Source organism: Colobus angolensis, unplaced genomic scaffold, assembly GCF_000951035.1.
Source record: "Colobus angolensis palliatus isolate OR3802 unplaced genomic scaffold, Cang.pa_1.0 Scaffold279, whole genome shotgun sequence".
NCBI lineage: Eukaryota > Metazoa > Chordata > Mammalia > Primates > Cercopithecidae > Colobus > Colobus angolensis.
Window position 1 is genome coordinate 2,530,702 of NW_012116032.1, and position 23,338 is coordinate 2,554,039.

A 23,338-nucleotide genomic window follows, 5' to 3' on the forward strand; every position below is an offset into this window, starting at 1 on the left:
TATCCAATTTAGTAATTTCAGTACTAGATTACAGATTCTTTTATACATTTTCAGAAACTGTGAGCTGTGATATAAATGTATTATATCAGTCCTTTGAGCTGTGATATAAATGTGTTTAATGGTATGCTGTCATACCACCACACACATTTTCTTATCACAGTTATAACTTCAAAGATCACAATTCTAGCTCTCTGTGACTTTTCAAGTGTATACCATGAGGCTTCGAGGCCTCTGTATTAGGAGAGGGCACTTCAAAGAACACATCAGGGTCTACAGGAACCACACCAATCTATGCTCATTGATGACCCATGATAAACTTCATTACTGATAATACTCCTTTAATTATCCTCATGACGTTTGCATGTGTGGCTTCCAAACAAGGTAACTTACTCCAGGCAGGATCCATATATTCCATTTCTCTGTATCTCCCCACAGTGTCCACTTTGTATAAGAGTAAGGTTATTACTTTTAATGGCAAAAACCACAACTACTTTTGCACCAACCTAATATAAATGTTATTTATTAATATGGGAACATCTTTCTCCATGTCATAGCCAAGTGGAAGCATGTATCTGTAAAATCATATTACTGTGGTTGTTAGCAAACCATTCCTTCAACTGCCTATTAGTAAAGATTTTTATTTTTTAGGATGAGTGATACAATTTTATCTAGAAGTTAGATCAGAAAAGCCACAGTAAATTTTCTAGTGCCATAAAATAAATCATTTTAATAATTAAGATACATAAATAGTTTATGATAGAAACAATAAAGTTGTCTCAACTCTGCACAAACATTGAATTTCCAAGTAATTTGTAAGGAATATATTCATCTTATTACATTCAAAATCATAGTTGAACAATGATGATTATAATGTTTTCTGAATGATGTTTTTATAGTCTATGAATTCGCACAGTATTACAGTAATTTATAGTATTACAGTGCTTGGTAATTTGAAGAAATGAAATAAAACTCTTCTAATGGTATGCAGGAAATAAAAATAAAATAATTAAAGTCATTTGCATAACTTTTTATGACAACAAAATAGTATTTTTCTGTAAAAATAAATTAGGTTTTTTTATACTGAAATGTTCTTCTATTAAAGTGTTTAGAAAATAGTTACATTCATTGTGGGCAGTGTGCTCAAACATTCTTATTTGCCATTCCCTCATGCATGATAAAATGAGGTGCAAGCTGTTCACATGTGAGAAAAACAGCTTTTCACAGGAAAAGAAACACACACACACACACACACACATATATATATATGAAATAGAATTAATTTAGAAACCCAAGTGTCATATGACAGAGATACAAAAATTCACAAAGAAAATATATTCTTCAAGGCCTTTGAGGTGACACAATCTTTGACTATAATTTATCAAAGGTAGTTTTAATCATGCTACCCTGTAACTTCCATCAAATTAGCATGCTTGCGGATGGTAGGTTATTGTACTCCTCCTATAATTTAAAGTAGTGTTTGGTCAATTGACTGAAGCACAGCCGTCGAACTCAGGACTCACCACGTTTTCTAAAGGAGCAAGAGAAACAAACGTCTCCACTCTAAGCGTGGTTTGCAAGAGTAGCACCTTTGGCACTGAGCAGAACAGTTTTCCGTGTGGCGGCCAGGTGACAGAAGTCTCTGGAGTGGCACAGCATGAAAACAAGCCCGACGCTTAGGGCAGCGATATTATCGAGCCAAATTTGCTGGTTTACCTAGGAAACAGATGAAAGATAAGAACTGATTAAAGTTTAACCAAACAGGAAATATTTGCGCTTATCCACAAGTAACACCTGAATGGCAAGTTGAACCTGAGACTGTTTTCTGTTGTTTCTTCTTCTTTATTTTGCTTTTCTTTTGCTTTTTCTCAGCCCGATTTTTGTTTGGCTTCTTTTTCTTGGTTTCTTCTTTATACCATGGTCCCCAGACCCCTCCATTGAGCCGAGGGTTACTTCTGGGGTCTTTGGGGGGATACCTGACCGGCACTGCAGTTTTGTTGAACTGTGAGAGCCTCCGTAGGAGCTTCTTCACGATTCCTGGATACCTGCTAGATAGGTCCACCCTCTCATACGGGTCGGCTGTGATGTTGAAAAGCCATACACTTTTGCCAGTTGACAAGGTAATCCGTTCATTGTGCCACCGGTTCGGTCCCAGGTTGCTGAAAGACTGAGGGGGCACCCAGTCGCTGTAGCCAGGATTTCCTGTGAGCAATTTCCAGTGCTGCACTCTGATGGCTGACTGGATTGCAGTGTTCCAGATCCCATAGCCTGCTGCCCAGGAGCCATTTTTTGCCTTGGTATATATGGGGTCAATGTTATGCAAAATATCTACTCGGGGTGAGCGAAGACCCTCACTTATGGTCTCCCAGATATCATAGCCATCTAGTTGAATATCCTCATCAATCTGTCCTTCAGCCAGTGAAATCAGAGTGGGGTACCAGTCAGTGATGTGTACAAGTTCCTTACACACTGTTCCCTTGTTTTTCAGAAGTGGGCTATGCACAAAGCCTACAGCCCGGATCCCTCCTTCCCAATATGTTCCTTTGCTACCTCTGAGAGGCCAGTTACTCCCTCCTGCTGTAGGCTGGCCACCATTATCTGAAGAGTAAATGATGATGCTGTTGTTATAGAAACCATAAGTCTTTAGAGCCAATGTCACATTGTTGATTGCTTCATCTAAGCAGGAAAGCATGGCAGCATATCTCCTCCTGTTTATGTTGATAATGGATCGGTAGTGTTCAAAATACCTGCCAGGAGCTTGCAGTGGTGAATGAACAGCTTGATAGGCAATATATAAAAATATAGGCTTTGTGGGGTTATGGGAAGCTAAGATTTGCTGTACTCTCTGAGTGTACATCTGTGTGGAGTATATGCCATTGTCATAGTCCCAGGCAGCATTGTCGTTTTCATACAAGTCATAGCCACACATCCCAGGACTGTCACATTTGTAGTGTGTATAGTAATCCCCACTTCCCAAAAGGGAACCAAAAAAGGTATCAAATCCTCTTTTGGTGGGCATGCATTCTTTTCTGTAAAAACCCAAGTGCCATTTTCCGACCATATGCGTTGAATATCCAACCTCCTTCAGTTTCTGAGGTAGGGTGGCATTGTCCAGAGGTAAACAGTTGGGTTGGGTAGGTCTTATGATAGAATGTTGAAGTCCGGTGTGTATCTGATACCTTAAGAAAAGAGAAAAATTTTATCAGGGCAGGATAAAAGAGATATTGTACATAAAACAGTGATCCCTAAATTAAATAATGTTTCTATGGGGATCATTGTGAAATTATAATTGACCCCAATGATAAATGACCAATTCAGCCTTTCTACTCTTTACTCACAAGTCTTACTCTAATTATCTTCCTATTTAACATTTGAAATACATTTCAATCTAAACCAGTACTTTTGAAACTAAGTTTTTGCCACTTATCTCAAAGTCTTTTTGAGACGGAATCTTGGTTGTCGCCTAGGGTGGAGTGCAGTGGCGTGATCTCGGCTCACTGCAACCTTCACCTCCCAGGTTCAAGCGATTCTTCTGCCTCAGTCTCCCCAGTAGCTGGGATTACAGGCATGCACCACCACACCCAGGTAACTTTTTTGTGTTTTTAGTAGAGACGGGGTTTCACCATGTTGGCCAGTCTGGTCTCAAACTCCTGACCTCAAGTGATCTACCTGCCTTGGCCTCCCAAAGTGCTGGGATTACAGGCGCAAAGCCACGGTGCCCAGCCTCAAAGTCTTTTAAAGTTCTTATAATGGAATTAATTTGAATAAACTTTAATCTCTTAATTATATGACTGAAAACTGACAAGATAGGAGAAAAGATATATAGAATCAGAGTATTATTATTATTATTGCTTTTAACCTAGGAGCCCTCTAAATCATTAGCTCCTAGTTTCCTGAAATCATTTATTTCAAGCTAACTATGAATTACTAAAAATACATGGAAAAATTATAGAAAAATCTCCTGTTTGATTGTCAAACAATAGTTCATTCTTAATAGCTAATCTGTTAGATCTCTGAAATGAGAAAGAGGTTTCTTTCTCACTTCAGAATTGAGAATTGAGAATACAATAACGTATTCTCAACAATACATTATTGTTTAAAAATCATTTTAGAATAAATGTTTTAGCTAGTGCTACAAATTATATTTTTCAAAAAATAACAGGTAATAAGTCCTTATGCATGTTTCTCACAGTGTCTCTTTTTAAAAAATTATAGTCACTTATAGTCTAAGAAAGCATAACACCTTCTAATATGTTAAAAATTAAGTGAATGTTAATTTCTTGCATTTTTCCCTTTCCAGTGATATTTTGCAAAGGGGGTTTTCCAAGAAGGGGTTATTATTACACAAGTGTATGAATTTTCACTTGGGCCAAGACATACCAGTTAGTTTCTGACATTTTGAAATTGACTGATTCTATAGTTATAAGTACAAAAACACTTTTAAAATAGAATATATAAAAATGAAAATAAAATTAAGGTTGCAGAAAATTGTCAGGGTAAATATGTAGATATTCTTGGAATCAAATTAAAAAAAAAATTGAGGTCAAAAGCGATTTTTTTCACAGAGATTTAACCTGAAAGGCCAATATGTTATACATGCCTTGGATGAATAGTTCGATTTATTTTTAAGGTTTTAATGATAGCACGATGAAACTATGAGCTTTTTGAAGTGTTAATTGCAACACACACTGATGTTTCTGTGGGCGCTGAAGTGAACTCTGATCACTAGTGCAAAGCAGCATTCACGTGGACCCCATTTACTCTGCTGATCATTTAGCTGTCAGTTGTGCAATAGTCATGGTCGTGGTAATTTAAAATGTAAGAAACTCCCAAAGAAATAGTCATTTCATAAACATCATAAGTACCAAGTTTAGAAGGCATTGTTACTGTTCTTGATCTTTTTTTGTTTTGTTTTTTCAGACAGAGTCTCACTCTATCGCCCAGGCTGGAGTGCAGTGGCACGATCTTGGCTCACTGCAACCTCCGCCTCCCAGGTTCAAATGATTCTCCTGCCTCAGCCACTAGAGTAGCTGGGATTAAGGTGTACAGCACCATACCTGGCTAATTTTTGTATTTTTAGTAGAGATACTGTTTCACTATGTTGGCCAGGCTGGTTTCGAACTTCTGACCTCAGGTGATCCACCTGCCCTGGCCTCCCAAAGTACTGCCACTGTGCCTGGCCTGTTCTTGATAAGTTTTGGTCTAGTCCAGGATCCAAAACAATCACTTGTGAAAAAACTAATTTTAGACACCAGTGGATGTTTTCTAAAATTAGAAAAAACTAATTTTTCACACAAGTACATGACAAATTAGTAAATACCCATTAATGGAAACTTGGAGGAAATTAAAAAGGGAGACATCTATATGGGTAAAATTTTGGGGAATCATTTATGAGAATGAGTTATTAACAAAACAATTATGTTATGCAGAAAATAGATTTGACTGGAATGGCTATTCAATTCATCAAATAGTAAACCAATTAAGCATTTCTAATTAAATTGGTCATTGTCTCACCTATTGACAAAGGCAACAGGAAAAGAGGCTTATGAAAAACATAAAATACAGGAAATGTGCAGAAAATAAAAGAGAAGGCAAGAAGAGGTTTGCCGCTTTCAGAAAATGGTGTAGCATTCGCAGATAAATAGGAGTTCAGAGCTATTAATCAACTACGAGGTTTCTGTCTTCTGTAGAAAGTAGAATGGTTTTTAAATTGGAAAATGTAGAACCAGCAACATAGAAGTGTGACAGCAGCTTATAACAGGGAAGAGGTTTTCAGGGCAGCTCCTGTTTCAATGAGTTCCAGCCTCTATGGTGGAATAGGAGGAAGTTTCACATAATTTGGGGTGTGAGTTAAGGGTGTAGGTTTTGGAATCAAACAGACCTGGGTTTGAATTTGCTCCACTGCTTATTATCTTTCTGGTTTTGGGAAGTACTTAATCCCTCTGATCCTCAGTTTCCTCATCTGTAAAATAGGGATAATAATACATATTGGGTTGCTGCAAGCATTGGAAGGGAGCAGAGTCTAGTAAGGAGGGTACATTTAATCAGTGATAGCTTTAACAATTATCCCAGAGTGCTGAATTGGGTGTCACTAACACTGGCATAACCCTTTCTAATTTATAGATTTGTATTCATATGCATTATTGCATTTAAGTTTCATTACAACAGTGAGAAGTCAGATTACTTAAGTTCATTTTATAGATAGGAAAATAGAGATGTAGAGAAATTGTGGTTTTCTCCCCAACTTAAGTTCATTTTATAGATAGGAAAATAGAGATGTAGAGAAATTGTGGTTTTCTCCCCAACTTAAGTTCATTTTATAGATGGGAAAATAGAGATGTAGAGAAGTTGTGGTTTTCTCCCCAGCACCCTCAACCTGCCCCATCAGGTTGTGAAACTGATTCTTGATCAGCAGTGGCAAAGTCCGATGTTCTTTCTGCTCTTATTGAGAGTTAATATCAGTACTTTTTGAAAAATCAAGGAGCAGAGGAAAGATGCCAGAAGTCTTGAGAAGCAAATCTGTTCTAACTTTCCAATTAAAGAAAGGAAGGATTTGTAAACTGGATAGTGAGACTTACGTTGATCCCAGAAAAATTTGAGAATGATTTTTTTAAAGTACATGATTTGTGAGCATTTCAAAAATAACAAATGAGACAAAGTCAAAAAAGAATTCTCCTGCCAAGTTAGCTTCATTGTCTTTTTAAAAAAAGATCAGCATTAGGTAAATAACTTAGGAATGATTTAGCATTTGAAAGGGCTGCCCATCATTCTTTTTTTAAATAAAATAATGAAAAATCAACTGTATGTTAGCAGTTTAGTTGGAGATAAGAATGATAATCTTACACTTTAATGAAAGTTAATATAATATGAATTTTTTTTTACTGATATGCTCTTCTCTGATATGCACAACTCTGTGGAGCAGGTAGGAGTGTTTCATTTAACAGAAAAAAAGAAAAGAAAGAAAAACAACTCAGAAAAGAAGTCCTCACAACATTACTCAAAATAGCAAGACCTGGAATCAACCTAAATCCCCATAAATAGGAGATTGGATAAAGAAAATATGACACATATGACCCACAGAATACTATGCAGCCATAACAAAGAACAAAATCATGTCCTTTGCAGTAGCATGGATGTAGCTGGAGGCCATTATCCTAAGGGAATTAATACAGGAACAGAAAACCAAATACCACATGTTCTCACTTGTAAGTGAGTGCTAAACTTTGATTGCACATGAACACAAAGAAGGGAGCAAAAGACACCAGGACCCACTTGACGATGGAGGGTAGGAGACAGGTGAGGATTGGAAAACTACCCATCGGGTACTATGCTCACTACCTGGGTGACGAAATAATCTGTACACCAAACCTCTGTGACATGCAATTTACCCATGTAACAAAACTGCACATGAACCCCTAGAACCTAAAATAAAAACTGTAAAGAATTAAAAGAAAGACTAAAGAGACATGACAATTAAATGCAATATGTGGTTTTGAATTGGAATAGTTTCAATAAAGAACATATTTAGAGAACTGGCAAAACTTAAATGGGGTCTTGGGATTAAAATGGAATAACAATGTTTTCTGATTTTGATGGTTTTGTGGCTAACATAGGAGAATACTCTTGTCTGTAGGAAATACTGAAGTATTGAGGGTGATAGGACATCATGTTGGCTCTTAACTCTCAATTCAGGAAAAATGCTATTTGTGCTGTACTTGCAATTTTTCTATAAGATTGTCTCAAAATTTAAAACAAGTTGTAAGAAAATCTAACTGGGATAAATAAAAGATATTTTATTTAAAAATCAACTTTTTCCATGTTAATTGTATAAGACTATATCAATGGATCTGAGAAGTATATCCGACTACAAATTTAATAAAAAGCAAAAGAGAAAAATGAGAGCTATAATTGTAATTAATCTTAACATTATATAAAGGCAGTGTGTAAATTCTGATGAGTAATAATCCCATTATGTTAATTAGAACACATATAAAAAATAGTATTCAATATTTAAGCATGTACCCCAATATATGTACATTTACTTATTTATAAATTACACTCATGCATATTGTATTATTTTAGGAACATTATAAAACTTAGAATAGAAATTAAAAGGGATGAGATAAAAATAAATGTAAGTAGAATTTCTTATATTTCTTTTTGCATCCTAATGAATCATCTTGCATTACCCTTTGTGTATGTACTCCAATTTGGAGACCACTGGTATAGAAAGTAGATTTTAGAAAGATGAGAGTTGAAACACAGATGGTTTAGAGAAGAATTTTTCTAAACAATTCTTCTAATTGTTTAGAAGAGATTGTTTAGAGATTGTTTAGATTTGTCTAGATCAAAGATGATGGTGGCTTGGACTACCATCTAGTGGCAGTAAAAATGGAAAGAGGTGGATGGATGAAATGTATATTTGGATTTAGAAATGATAGGATTAAATCAGTGAGAGAAGGATAGAAGGAGTGGAAAAGAAAAGAATTAGGAGTGATTTCTAGATTTGTTTTTATAACCTGGAGAGTGGTGGACAGTTCAACTCCTCTCTGTTTTATTACAAAGTATAGAATTAGGACTAATGGTCAATATTATAAAGAGGCTGATTTCAACTCAATGTGAAAAATAACATTCTAAAAAAGAAAATAAACAAAAAAATAGTAAACAGGCTAGATAAGCATTTGCTAAGGATTCTGTAAAAGAGATTCCTGAATTAGAAATGAAGTACTAGATGACCTCTGATATGGTTTGGCTGTGCCCCCAAATCTCATTTGACCTGTAGTTCCCATAATCCCCACATGTTGTGAGAGGGACTTGGTGAGAGGTAATTGAATCATGGGGGCAGTTTTCCTCATGCTATTCTTGTGATAGTGCATAACTTCTCAGGAGATTCTATGGTTTCATAAGGAGCTTCCCCCTTCGCTTGGCTCTCATTTCGCTCTCCTACTGCCATATGAAGAAGGATGTGTTTGCTTTCCCTTCTGCCATGTTTGTAAGTTTCCTCAGGCCTCCCCAGCCTTGTGAAACTGTGAGTCAATTAAACATCTTTTCTTTATAAATTACCCAGCCTCAGGTATATCCTTATAGCAGCATGAGAACAGAGTACTACACCTCTAATTTTCTTTCTAACTATAAGAATCCATGAGTCAAAGACTATTGCTCAATGTGCTAATAAAGGGTCTCCATTTAACATTAGAACAGCTTCACAATACCAAGTTTATAATATAATTTACAGATATTTCATAGGGAAGATTCCACATATATCAATGATATATTTAACATTTATTTGTATAAGATGAAATTAGTTTAAAAATAGAATTTTTATATAATATATTTCAAATGCTTGCATTACCTTTGCTAAAAAATAAAAAATTTTGAAATTTAGTAGATTTTTTCCAGTCTCTCTACCTTGTGAAGAAAATTCCATATGAATAATAGTAAACCTAGAGTTGTTGCCAAATCTGTTAAAAGCAATCGCCATCATTCTAACTTTACTGCCAACTTAAAAGAAAAATGCTAAGTAGACATTTCAGCTTGGCATTAGAATATGTGAAGGTTTATAATTTTTTATATTAATTTGTATTACTAGGTGCTGGATACTATAGTCTATGAATTCTCCTTTGACTAAAAATATTGTCTAAGGTAATGCTATTGTTTTAACCTAAGTACATATTTAATATACTCTTGTAAGTGGGATAAAATATGAATACTAATAGTTTTATGCAGACTTTAAAGTCCAGAATGGTTAGCGAGTAAAAAATAGGCCAATAGTGGAGTAGAAATTCGTATTTTGAAGGGAAGGAAATAAGTGCAAGAGACTATACTTTACAAATCAAATATCACTCAGATATTTATGTAGGAAGAATATAACTAATTTTCCGTATTCTGAAAGGTGTTTGCTTATGACTGCCTTCCAAAAGACTCTCTTGTCTATAAATATATCCTATTTATGTGCCTTAATTTTATCTTTCAGTTAATTATATCATCTGGAAAGGGGTGAAAGAGGGGCAGGCTGTGGCAACAAATCTATGCCTAGTTGTTTAATCTCATGAATGAGTGAATTAATTGCTTGTTTAACACTCCTTCTACACTGTGCTAGCTTTGGGGATTATAAGAGGTGAATAAGATGGTCTCTGCTCTCAAGGAACTCAGTGTAATTGGAGAAACAGACAAGCCATTAGGGCATTATTATGATAGGACTAAGTGTTACAGTAGAGAACCACAGTATTTTATGGGTGCTCATAGTAGAGTCAGGAAACCTCTCAGAAGGGGCCATGTTTCTTTTGAGTTTTAGTTCATTCAGGAGTATTTGGGTGAGTGTGGAATGAAAGCAGGTAGTGGGAGCAGCTGAAACAACTTGGACAAAAGAGCATTCACAAGGGAAGGTGAATCTGATATGATTTTTGCAGGAGGAGCCATCCAGGTGAAGAGTTGAAGGGAAGACAAAGAAAGTGTTTCAGTAAGTGTAGAATGTTTGAATGCAAAAAGTGAAAGAGAATTTGGGTCTCTGTAGCTCAACAATTTATAATATTAGAATATAAGGGTAGAGATTCAGACATCTTGATGGGAGACTATAGAGGTAAGTAGGTGTTCAATGACAGGGTGCTGTATTAGAGGATAGAGCTGTACTAAGGTTTTCTTACTTAATGTGAAGGTCACAAGAAGTCACAGAATACTTTTGAAATGAGAATGACACAATCGAAGCTTTGCTTTGGAAAAATCAACTCTGGTTGTAGTGTGAAGAATGGATTGGAGTGGAACAAGACCTAGGCAGGAAGATGTGCCCTGATCTAAGAGATAAAGGGTGACATCCAAGACTGAGATTTGTTACAGTGAGGATGCAGTAAAGGGGAGATTAGATATAAAGAGAGACATTTGATAGGGTTACAGACTATATGTGGGAAGTGTGGGAGAAGGAAATGTTAAAGATGAATCCAAAGTGTCTGGTCTGGGTGGCCGGGTGAAAAGAAATCTTTGCATTGAGTTAAGAAATCCAGAAAAAAGGGATAGGAATAAATAGGAAGACAATGATTCCTGCCTTGCATTTAGCTAGAGGCACCTGTCAGATATCCACTTGGAGATGTATAAGATAAAGTAAAATAAATAATTGATGACATTTTAGCTGCTCCTGCCACACACATGCACAAAAGGGTAACTATGTGAGATGATGAATGTGTTAATTTGCTTCACCATAGAAACTAATTTAGTAGTTACAGATAGCCCATTATATCATACCGTATACATTAAATATACACAATAAAATTTATTTAAAAGAAAATAGTGGCATGCTACTCAAATTAGGTCACCATAATGTTTTTCACCTGCATTAAAGTTAAGATGATATGTATTTCTTAATGAAAAATAGTGGAAAGCAACGTTACAATAAAAATGCAGTAATTTCATTATGAAATAGAGATTTGAGACTCATTAACTTTTAGGCGGTAGGCGAATTCATGGGAACTCATGTCATCATCTAAAGACAAAATGGAGAAGGCCATGCATGGGGCCCAGGTGATACCATCATTTAGAAGAAAAGCAAGGAGCAGCACTAAAAGAGTCTGAGGTAAATCAGCTACCCTGTGAGCTAGAGCAGTGGAGAAGAGTTTTAGAGTCAACTACATCACTTACTATAGAGATGCCAGGGAAAGTGAGAATTGCACAGCAGCAACTGGATTTGGCAATAAGCATGCAGACCTTATAAGCTATTCTCTAGCAGAATGGTGTGGGAAGAAACCGGATTATAGTGGATTGAGACATGAATGGAAAGCGAAAACATATAGATGGTAAGCATACACTATTTCAAGATACATAGATGGAAAAAAAAATAGAATATGGTGGGATGATAAGTGCTGGTGTAGAAAAGTGTTTATGATGTATTATTAAGTAAAAGATCATCTGGCTATGGCAGAATATCTATTGTATTATTACATTTTTACAATAAAAAATGTATAGGTTCCATGAGGGCAGGAAGTTTGTTCACTGGTATATCCATATCACCTGAAACAATACATGGCTCATAACAGCACATCAATTGTTGAATGAATAAATGAGAATGTGTATGTGTGTGTGTGTGTTCATAAAGAGATAAAGAAAAATGTAAACATATATAGCAAACTGTTGAACATGATTATTTCTGGAAACATTATAATTGTGGGAGGAGAGAAGCTTTCAACTTGTTATGTAAATTTATAAATAAATAAAATTTAGATAATTAGGTTTCAAAAACAATAGCTTATTCTACTCAGACTAATTGTATCAAGGCAACTAATTAATTTGAAATAAAAAAGATTAAATCTAAATGCCAAATGAATGGATACACTCACTCATCTCCTGTTCTGCCTAGCAGGGACATCTGCTCAGGAGATTACCTTTGGTCTAGACAAAAGGGGATGGAATGAGTTAAATAAATTCTGTAATTACCCCTGAAATCCAGAGAAAATGTCTCCTTTCACTACACAAGCAGATGAGGAAACTTGTCAAGTAACTTTTAAAATTTCTGCCTTTGGATAATCTTTCCTAGTCTCTGCTATTTGTCCTTGCAATTGCCTTACTCATGCATTGTCGGTGAACCTTCAGGACACCAAAGCTTTTTCTACATTGATTACAATTTTCCTGGTCTCTTTGGAAACATAGCTACAAATAACACGCTATGTGATTGTTTTCTGGAAATAGTTTTCATCCAAAAGTAAGTTTCTTTCCTACTAGATGGTCTTTTCTTTGACTCTTATTATCTAATGTTCTTTTCTCTTTTTTGGAATTATTTATTTGAAGACCCATACTTCAAAAATTAAGATTTAATATATAAGTTACAGACTACCAAGTACCTATTGACATGAATATTCACTTATGTAATTAATGAATCTCTCATTTATAAAATTACTTACAGAATAAAATTTAAGAGTGAACTCCAGGGGTACATTTTTAAATTATCTAATTTACAGAGACTGTTTCAAGGATACATACACTCCATAAAGCAAGTGGACCCACACTGTCAAAATAATATTTATATTTTTCTTACTATTTTCAATATGTCCACAGAATAACATAAAATTAAGTTTTAAAGAAATGTACTAGTTTTTATCTCTTGTATTCTAAGCAGAAATTGCACTTAGATGAACAGACTGGGGAGTGACTTAAATACGAAACTATTCCTGATACTACTAACTTTGCCCTATAGACAGAATGTGTTAAGGAAGATATCCTTAAGAAATATCATAGTAATATTAGTTAGAATCCTCAATGTAAGGTATAGATTGCTTAAAGAGAATTTAAAATTCTTTCATTTTTAAATTTTTATTTATTTAGTTTCTGAGATGGAGTCTTGCTCTCTTGCCTAGGCTGGAGTGCAATGGCGTGGTCTCAGCTCACTGCAATCTCCACCTCCCAGGTTCAAGCGATTCTCCTGCCTCAGCCTCCCGAGTAGCTAGGACTACAGGTGCCTGCCACCACGCCCGGCTAATTTTTGTATTTTTAGTAGAGATGGGATTTCATCATGTTGGCCAGGCTGGTCTCGAACTGCTGACCTCGTAATCCATCCGCCTTAGCCTCCTAAAGTGCTGGGATTACAGGCGTGAGCCACCGCACCCAGCCTAAAACCTTTTAAATATTTTGAAAATATGATCTCTCACTCTGCTTTAAATGAATTGGTCCATTAATATTTAGTTATTCTCGTATGGGCAGGACTGCCATATTTAAAAAGTTTAACATTTTCTTTGTACCTTTGACTTTGAAGAAAGAAACCTTATCAAAATTTTCGTATTTATGTTCACCAGGTGGCTTTTCCAGAAAACAGCCCAACAAAAAAGTGATAACGTTCTTCCATTCTTGAGCAGAATTGCTTTCTTTTAGCCATGGTTAGGAAATACCTGGCAAATAACTGAGTGTCTTTGCACCTGCAGTTAGCCACACATAGATGAAAGTATTTCATGTCAAACTCATATGGACATATCAGTGTCTTAGTTGCAAGCCCTGTGACAACAAACTGAAATTCAGGATAACTTAGCAGAGAAAATGAGTAGTCTCCAGAAAAAAAATCACAAATTTATTAAGTACCCACACTATTCCAGGCACTGTACTGTGGAGAAACATAAAGAATAGTGAGAGTTTATGACAAATGACTCTGTAAGAAACATTGTGACATACTATATATCCAAAGTAGACAATAAATTTTATGATTTAGAGAAAGTTGAGAAGATAATATATTTGCTTATTCTTCAAAACAGTTGAGTTTGTGGTACTGTCCGTTGATTATTTATAAAGGACATTTATAATTCTGTGTTATAAAGCAGTTTCAGCTGAAAATAAAGAGAATTATTGAGTAAACACTGCATTAATTTGGTATGACCAGACTCTCAAGGCTAGAGGCATCTGGGTATCATTGTAGGCTACAGTGATACCTGATTAATACTATCAATGTAGGCTACAGGTATCATTAAAAATAGTATATAAGCTCAATTAACAGATATTAGATATTTTCTCTAAAATATAAATCTCTGAACTTGTAATCTATCTGTGACTTTGCCCTTTTATTGGCATCTTTTCTAAATTCCGATAGTAATGGTTATTGGCTCTGTCTCTAACACAGATATTGAGCTATTTTGAATAGTTGAGGATTTATTATTATGGCAGTATTATTAAGCAATTAGTCCTGGCAGATCAAGATATGGAATTAACATTTTATATTCTGAAGTGAACTTTATAAGTAGCTTTAAATGAGGGTAAGAAAATTAGCAAATTAAAATGGACCCTTTGCCCTGATATTTATTATAGATCATCTTTCCTCCTCTATTACATGTACAGTAGCATGGTTATAGCTGACTTAATTTTATATAATTCTTTTCATTTAATTTTCTCCTTTATGTAGAAAACTACCCAGAGTTTTTGTTTGAAATATATTGTAGGGATAATAATTTTTAAAACCAGAAATAAAAAGAAAAAATAAATACACCTTGAAGATCTCTAATAAATAAAACTGTTGCCTCCAGGATGAAATTCTCCCCACTCTACCTCTGGATCAGAACATCTTTATCACAGTTATCCTTCATCTGCTGCAGGTAAAATACTTGCCTCATGCCTGTCATCACTGAATATGAAAAGCAGATGGTCTGCACTCTTTCTACAACAATAGAGATCATATTTTTGTTCCCAGAAAAGACATCCCAAAATTACAAGTGAGAAGTGATCACTGCCTAGGAAGACCGTTTTCCTCCAGTGAGGGTGCACTGCTTATAGACTGGAAAGGACACTAACTGGAAAACTTGCAGTTTTAATCTCACATGCTCTCTGGCAACTCTCTTATTTTCTGCAAAAAGTTTGCCCCTCATGGTCAGGGTTGAATCCATAGCCCAATGTCTCACAGGGTATTTCCTGGGTGGTATGTGAGAAAATGAATATTTTATATTTATTATAAATCTGGTGGGTGGAGAGATTGTTAGAGGGCTTACTTTATCTCTGGACATCTGCCTAATGACTTGACATCATAGGAATTTCTCCAGCATGTATTGTGGAAACAATCCGGCCTACCTTTTCTATTGAGAGAACCCACAATATTAGAAATCAGAATGCCTGGATTTGAATTCTGCTCTGCAGGCTGTGTAACCTTGAGCATGTTGCTCAACCTGAACCTCAGTTTTTTCATCTATAAGGGAGATATTAATGACAGCAGCACACCAATGCCACAGGATTTTCTTTTTCTTTTTCTTTTTGGTTGGTGAGGTATATAATAAAATGAAATAAAATATATTAAACATATTGCAAATTGCAAAATTTTATAAAAATGCTAGTTATAACTAATTGTTACTACATGTTCTCTCTTCTTTTCTTTTGTCCTCTGGTCCATCATCTCTTCAACTCCATGTCTTCCTCCCCCTTCTACTCTATCGTGTGCAAGTGGTGAAACCAAAACTAAACCAAAGCAAAACATGATACCATTGCTTGGGTCTCATGAAACACTATCTTGCCCACTCTCTTTCTTTTTCCTAGTAGTCAGATTGGAATTTCCAATTGTCAAACTGAAGTTCAACCCATGAAGTTGCTTTCTGTTTTTCCTTTTATTTGACTAATGTGTCAGTTCTTTAAATATCTATAGAGGAATGCAAATAAATAATTCACAGTGCTCTAGAGGGAGACACAAGTTAACTTGCCAATTAACTTTATTTTTACAAAAAAAAAATGTAGAACAGAAACATTTTGTAATAAGGAGGATAGGTGCTGAACCTAAAGGAATATTCATGGTACGCTGAGTTGTAATTACTTATACTCAAAAACCAACTGACGGATACATCTCAGCTGGGATACTCCATCCAATTTTTTTCTTATTCTTTACTCATATCATAAGAGATATGTTTCCAAAACATTATACAAATACTGCATCTATTACCCTGGGAAAGCCTCCCCATTTTTGACCAAGGTTTCTCGGCTGATTGTATTCTGGGAAGCACCCAGAAAGTACCATTAAAATTCACTGCAGTCAAAGCTGTTTTTTACAGTGTTGCTTCTCTTAGTGTCCATTGCCCCCTTTCCTGTACCAATGAGAGGAATCATGTGTCCTCATGCTATGCCTTGCCTGCCCCCTCCTTTCAAAATTTGTGTTATAACATTCAAAACTATCACCTTCATATTATTGAGCTTTTGCAAACCTGGAAAGCAAAATGTTGTTTTAGCTGTCTTTTTAGCAAGATACGAGACACAAATTCTCAAAGTTAATTTAAGGGTATTTTATAATAATGTAAGTGAAAATGCATGTAAAAGTGCAATGATTAGCTAAAAATTGTGTTCAGAAGCCATATTAATGAAGTTCTTATATGTCACATTCAGAAAAAATTGTATTAGAACACAAGTTAAAAATAAATCATTCATCACAATATAATTAGAGGAATATTAAGAGAATAAGAAGTGATTTGACCTTCTAAAAGAGAATTACATTATTTCCCTTTGAAATTTACCAGCATATTATTAGAATCTTCAATGTGATTCTTATGAATCTTCAATATGATTCTTCAATATGAATACTTACCAATAACTCTGAAGTTCTATTATGCATCCTTTATATTAGGTTTATTTTACTTTGAATTGTTATCCTGTAAAACAATATAACTGAAAATCAAAATGGCAAAACCATTTCAAAGAATTTCTATGTCTCAGTTTCCTAATTTGCATGAAATGGGATTAATAATAACACTTTTCTCACTGAGTTACCATGAGGATTAAATGAGCTAATAAATGTGAGGTATGCAGAATAATGCCTAACACATAGTAACACAATATTTAAAAACTTAGTTCCATATGGTTGCTAGAATTTTATCAACCTTACATTTCCCAACTTATTGGTTATTATCTGCTCTTACCTAACCAATGAGTAATAAGAATCTCTAATAAACCACCACTTGTCAACTTTTGGTGCAGTAACAAAGAAGAATATCACAATTATCAGAAAACATGACTCAGGCACACCTTCCTTTTCCAACTACGTATCTCCACGAGGCTGAATTGTCCTCATACACTTCAACAGAAACAACAAATAGCAATGAGAAATCCAGCTATTTTCTATTAGAGCAGACATTAAAGAGATTTGAAAAAATGACAAATAATGCTACTTTTCAGTACTCGTCTTTTATTTTATAGAATATCTTTATATTATAAAATATTTATGTTATCTGTAAAAGACTTGTTATTACTTTTGAATGAATAAATCATTTTCAAAATTTTTCAGTTTTAGTTTATATTATGGTAAAAATCAATAGATGTAACTCAGATAAACAAAAGCTGTTTGGGGTCTTTAGTGATTTGTAAGAATACAAATGGGTCCTAATGCCAAAAAGTTTGAGAACTGCTAATGTCTAAAATTTCTTTAAATTATTTTATGGTGAAAATTTTCTGAATAGATATATTAATGCCAATTTATGTCAAACATTCTTTAGATTTTAAAAATCTCACATTATAAAACCTAAATAACATGATTTTATGATACAGTGTTTTGCAGTAAAAAGAATATGAGATTTGGATTTTCAATTCTAATACTGAATCCATTACTAATGCTGTAGTAAGATAAAAAAATTATTATTATTATTTTGAGACAGGGTCTCATTCTGTCACTCAGGCTGGAGTGCAGTGGCATGATCACAGTTCAGTGCAACCTCAACCTCCCAGGTTTAAGTGATCCTCCCACTTCTGCCTCCTGAGTAGCTGGTACTACAGGCACATGTCACCATGCCCAGAACATTTTTTCTTTAAATTATGTTTAATGCCAAAATATTAGGCTGATCCTGGCATTCATGTCAGTGGTGAAATTTTTCCATATTGCTTTCTTCAACTTTTAGAATATTTGGCTCTAGTTTTTACAAAAATTAAAAATAAATAAATATATAAATACCATTCTTTTCCTATCTAGGTTGCCCTGAAGCTGAGATATGTGTAGTCCTAGACTAGAAGATGATATTCAGCTGAGACCAAGGGCTCAGTTGCAGAAATAAGTAATCATGAGGCTGTGAAATCCTAATAATAAACTGAAATCCCTGAAAGACTACTGGACTACTAGAAATAGAAACCAGTCTTACATAGTGAAATCTCAAAGAAAAGGCCAAACCAAGGTGACAGCAAAGTTACACCATAGACTTAGGTAAGTCACTTCTCTATGTATTCACATCTGATTCTATAAAGTGGATCAATATTACTTACCTCACAGGCTTGTTTTAGAAGATTACATGTGTTCATGTAAATGAAATATCTACATAAATTATAACGTGCTCAACAAACTGTTATTGTTGATATTGTGAAAGTAACCAAAGGAGCCCCGAATGTAGTCAGACCACATGACTTTCAGGTCACGTTCCATCATTTGGCTCTTTCGCTTATTCTTTCTAAACCTAGATTTCTCTATCCATATGAAGTAGAAGGGACATGTGTGATGGTGTGGGCTTTGGGAAGGGGCAGTGTGTGAGGTGGGGAGCCAAAGAGATGGCAGAAGCTTGTTGCTATGCAACGCAACCCCATGTTTTTAGAAAAATTAGTAATGCCTTAGAAAAGCACTGCGAATCAAGGGGCTCATGACTCAGCATGACAAGGAGAGGAATCTGAAAGATAGGTAAATGCAGGAGGGCAGCCTGAAAAAGGCTAAGAAATGTTGGGTGTTGAAGTAGTTTTGTACCTAGCAGGAACCCTGTTTGCAAAGTGAGTATGGTCAAGTTTTTAAGATTTTTTTTGTTTTTTTGTTTTCTTGGCAGGAGCTAGAAACAAGCTACTTCTATAGAAATAAAGCACTTCCTTCTTGTATATTGTATACCATGCTGTCTACCCCTTCACATTTTAATAAAAGAGAGGACTGATTAATATTCCTTCATATATTTGTTGGAGTAGGAACTTAGAGCTGACAGTTACAGTTTCTGAGAGTTAAAAAAACTTAAAAACACTGTTTTGCCAAAGATCATAATTGTTCTCTATCTCTTATACAAGATGATTTTGGTGAGGTTAAAAAGGTTTCAACAGCGTATTCATGTTTGCATGAGTGTTCAAATGTAAAATATTCTATAGAAAAGCCTCAATAGGTAATAGATACAGATGAGCGGACTCAAATCACACATTCATAAAACACAGCAAAAATCATTCAGATCACTTTGCAACATCCCTGTACGTTGTGGACAATAATATGTTTGCAGAAACAAGTCCAAATAACTATTGGTGATACCTTAAAGAAGCATACTAGTCGACATTAAGAAAACTCTTCAAAACACTAACAAAATTTCTTCTATTAAATAAGGAGTCTGAAATTAGGGAGCCTCAAGGGGGTTTCACTTCTAACATTCTGTAAGTCAATGACTTTTATTAGCCACTAAAAGCTGAAATATAGACTACATTCTCCTAAAATTAAACATTTGTTTAAAAAGACAAATCATAAAGAATTCAGAAGGCTGTAAGTCTCTTTGGAGGCTGACAGAAGTGTGACATGTAGTTATTATTGAAGTCCATGAGGGGACAAGAGTTCTGAGCATTGTCTATTTTGAGTGTCAACTATGAGAAAGTCAATCTGGCAAGCATTTTATATACATCATCCTATTTTAGAGTAAAAATGAAGTTTTAGAAGTTTTAAGTATCAATGAGGCCCAGGAAACCACAAATGTCACATTCATATTCTCGAACAATTTAATGTGAAGCACTGACAAGCATTAGAAGACATTAAATAAAGAGAAGTGGCATTAATAATAACAGCCTGTAATATTAAAGCTGAGCTTGCTTCATGACATGAGATAGCTGGACTGTATAGGTGCTGCATGGAGTTGATTTAGATTCATCCAACAAAGAGAGAGTGAAGTATATTGTTTATAATTCCCTGAAACACACACACACACACACACACACACACATACACTTCAAATGATTGTAACTGTGAAACCAAAATAAAGAACTAAAAATCATAAGCTTCAAACTTAAATAAAACCATGGGCCATAAAAAATTGATTACAAGCCTTGAGAGAAAAGAATCTTGCTGACATATGTGCTTTGTAACTTCCATAAACTGTGCTGAGTATTACTCATTTCAGTAACAGAAGGAAGTGTACAAAGAACAGGTCTGTTAGAACTTTGGGGTGGGATGTGTGTTAGCAAAAGACTTAGTTAAGATTCCTTAGTTAAGATTCTTTTTGTTTATATAAGCTCTTTTTCTTATTATCTTGGATGATAGCTTTTCCATTTTAACGTTGACTGAGAAGGGGCAAAGGCTCTCAAAGTTATTCACCTGAAACTACAAAATGTATTTAAAAGCATAGGGAATGTAACTTTTAACCAAGGCTCTGGGCTCTAGATATCACAAAGCCAGTTAGATTCAATGGCTTGTTATGGTGAATTTTATTTGCCCAGGCTGTAAACAAAGCCACCAGCTTAGTGAATATTAATCCATTACTTTAGGAATAATCTCGCTAGCCTTGTGTTAATTCAACTTGTCACATAGCCTAGCTTGTCTTCTTAGTCAGATTGCTACTGCATTTTGAGGCCAGCTTTTTTTATTTTTATTTTTTATTTTTTGCAAACTACTGAAATAAAGACTACATCTAGCAGTTTCTCAGCCAAATGTGACATACAATTTCATCTTTCACAATAGCCACATGCAGACAACCTGGGCACAACAACCAAGAATGGAATACCTTGGTGAAAACTTCAGGTGGCCAGTGATTCTAAATAAATGGGCAAATAGTTTAGACAATTTGTAAGGAATTCTCAAATCGTTCTAAGAAGAAATCAAATAATAGCCATCATGCTTGAATGACATGGACAGGGCTGTTGTTTCCTTATCTTGTGATCCAACTTCCCCATACGAATGTGAAAGAAAGCAGTATCAACATCATAGTTTGTGAGGAACGTGAAGTAATGTCTACTACAAGAAAGAACGTTTTAAAAATCAAGGAAGTATCTCTCTCTCTCTAATTCTCTTCCCAAGGGACATTTTCTGATTAAGTAAAATCTCATGCCTTAGTCAAAGATAATATGTTAGAAAAGTACTGTGCTGAAATTCATGGTGTGAAATTACAGACCAGCCCAAATCAAACGTTGTTATTCAATTTTAAATAGCTTCAATTACTAAGAGTTTGTAATCAACAAAGAAATGTAATTTAACACTTAATTTTCATATTTGATATGTAAATAGGAGGATTACTAACAAATATTCTAATTATTCTTTATGATTTACTATTGGTCCATGTTTAGTTATGAAATGTCTAACATGATATCATCTCATCAGCTCTATTGCTATGCACTATATTTCCTGCAAATATATTAGACATGTTCTATAGTTGATGGACGTAATGGTAGATTCAACTCTGATCAATCACTGTTATATTTTCACTACCTGGAAAATGACAATATTTACAGCTGTCTTCATGCTTTTACTTATACATTATAGAAAACAAGAAAGTGCTATTTGATGATAATTAGATAGCATCAAACAGATTTTAGAGTAATATGAAACAGTGTAACAATTTAGAATGCTCTATCTGGTGATTTGTTAAACATGCCAATTTTGCTTGGTTATATGAAAGCAATTTTCTTTAGTATGAGTCAGATTCTTTCCAGGGTACTCCATGGAACAGTGCAATTTGTTGTACTACATACAGAAATGTTAAATGACCAATGTAAAGTTTAATTTTGTATGTTAACTTGGCTAGGATATGGTAACCAGATACTGTTTTAGATGTTTCTGTAAAAGTATTTTTAAAGATGAGATTATAATTTAAGTCAGTTGACTTTGAGTAAAACAGATTACCCTCCATAATGTGGATGGGCCTCTCTGAATTAATGGAAGGCCTTAATAAAAAAAGACTGATGTCTCCTGAAGAAGACAGAATTCTGCCGGCAAGTTGCCTTAGGACTTGAACTGCTGCATTGAGTCTTCCTCCCCTGGGTCTCCAGCCTGCCGGCCTATGCTGTAGATTTTGGGCTTGCTAGTTTCCATGGCTGCATAAGCCAATTCCTTAAAATAAATGTATTTTTATCTGTTTATATACATCCTGCTGTTCTCTTTCTCTATAGAAGGCTAATGCAAACTATTTCTTGGAATAATAAAAGATGCCGTTAAAGTGTCTTAGAAATACATTATTCTTGAATGCCTTTGATATTTCTTGAACTTTCAGGGAATAAAAAATAATATAGAAGCAAAAATTTGAGGAAAATAGCTCTTAGATTTCAGCCTATGTAGATCAGAGTAAACTGAATTCTACTTGTTCTTCAGAAGAAAATATGAGACAAAAATTAAGAAAGAGGAAAAAAGTTTTATTTCACACTGAAAATTGTAAACAAGTTTCTCAAATTAGCATTAGATTTTCTCTATTGCTCAATAAAATGGTAAACAGGAAAGTTTTTGTTCTTTAGTTTCTTTTAAAATTTTCTTGGTAAACAAATATTGTCAATGGTGTATACATTTCCAGCATCCTTTCCAGCATCCTATTTGCACTGCCATTGTCCATGTTTAAAATTAAGGGAGGTGGTAGAATGCAGTGATTTAGAATTAGGCTGCAGAGCTGCACTGTCGAACATGGGAAGCACTACCTACAAGCAGCTATTTACATTAAAAGTAATTTAACTAAATAAAATGAAAATTCAGTTTCTTAGTTATATTAGCCATATTTCAGATGTTCAATAGCCATTTGTGGCTGGTGGGTACTGTATTGGATAGTGAAAATGTAGAACATTCCTACAAAAATAAAATGATCCTTTAAAATAAAATTTCCATAAAAATAAAATTGCTATAAAATAAAAGTTCTATTGGATCACATTTCTCTAGCATAAGACTGCATAGGTTCAAATTTAGTTCTGGAGCTAATTATCAAAGTGAATTTGTCTTCTCTGTGCTTTGTTT

General features: G+C 34.7%; 1 protein-coding gene across 2 annotated transcripts in view; it reads right to left on the minus strand.

The window, feature by feature from the left end:
- Positions 1–618: 618 nt before the first annotated feature.
- ARSJ (arylsulfatase family, member J) overlaps positions 619–23,338 on the minus strand; it is a 77,027-nt gene continuing 54,307 nt past the window's right edge. The window contains exons 2-3 of one of the 2 annotated variants that reach the window (XM_011948377.1): positions 1,810–3,176; positions 1,486–1,713 (exon numbers count right to left, since the gene is read on the minus strand). In XM_011948377.1, the coding sequence (XP_011803767.1) occupies positions 1,688–1,713; positions 1,810–3,176 (1,393 nt within the window). In that variant the 3' untranslated portion in view covers positions 1,486–1,687. Of the gene's footprint in view, positions 3,177–23,338 lie in introns of both variants that reach the window. The other variant, XM_011948376.1, reaches the window with a different exon arrangement.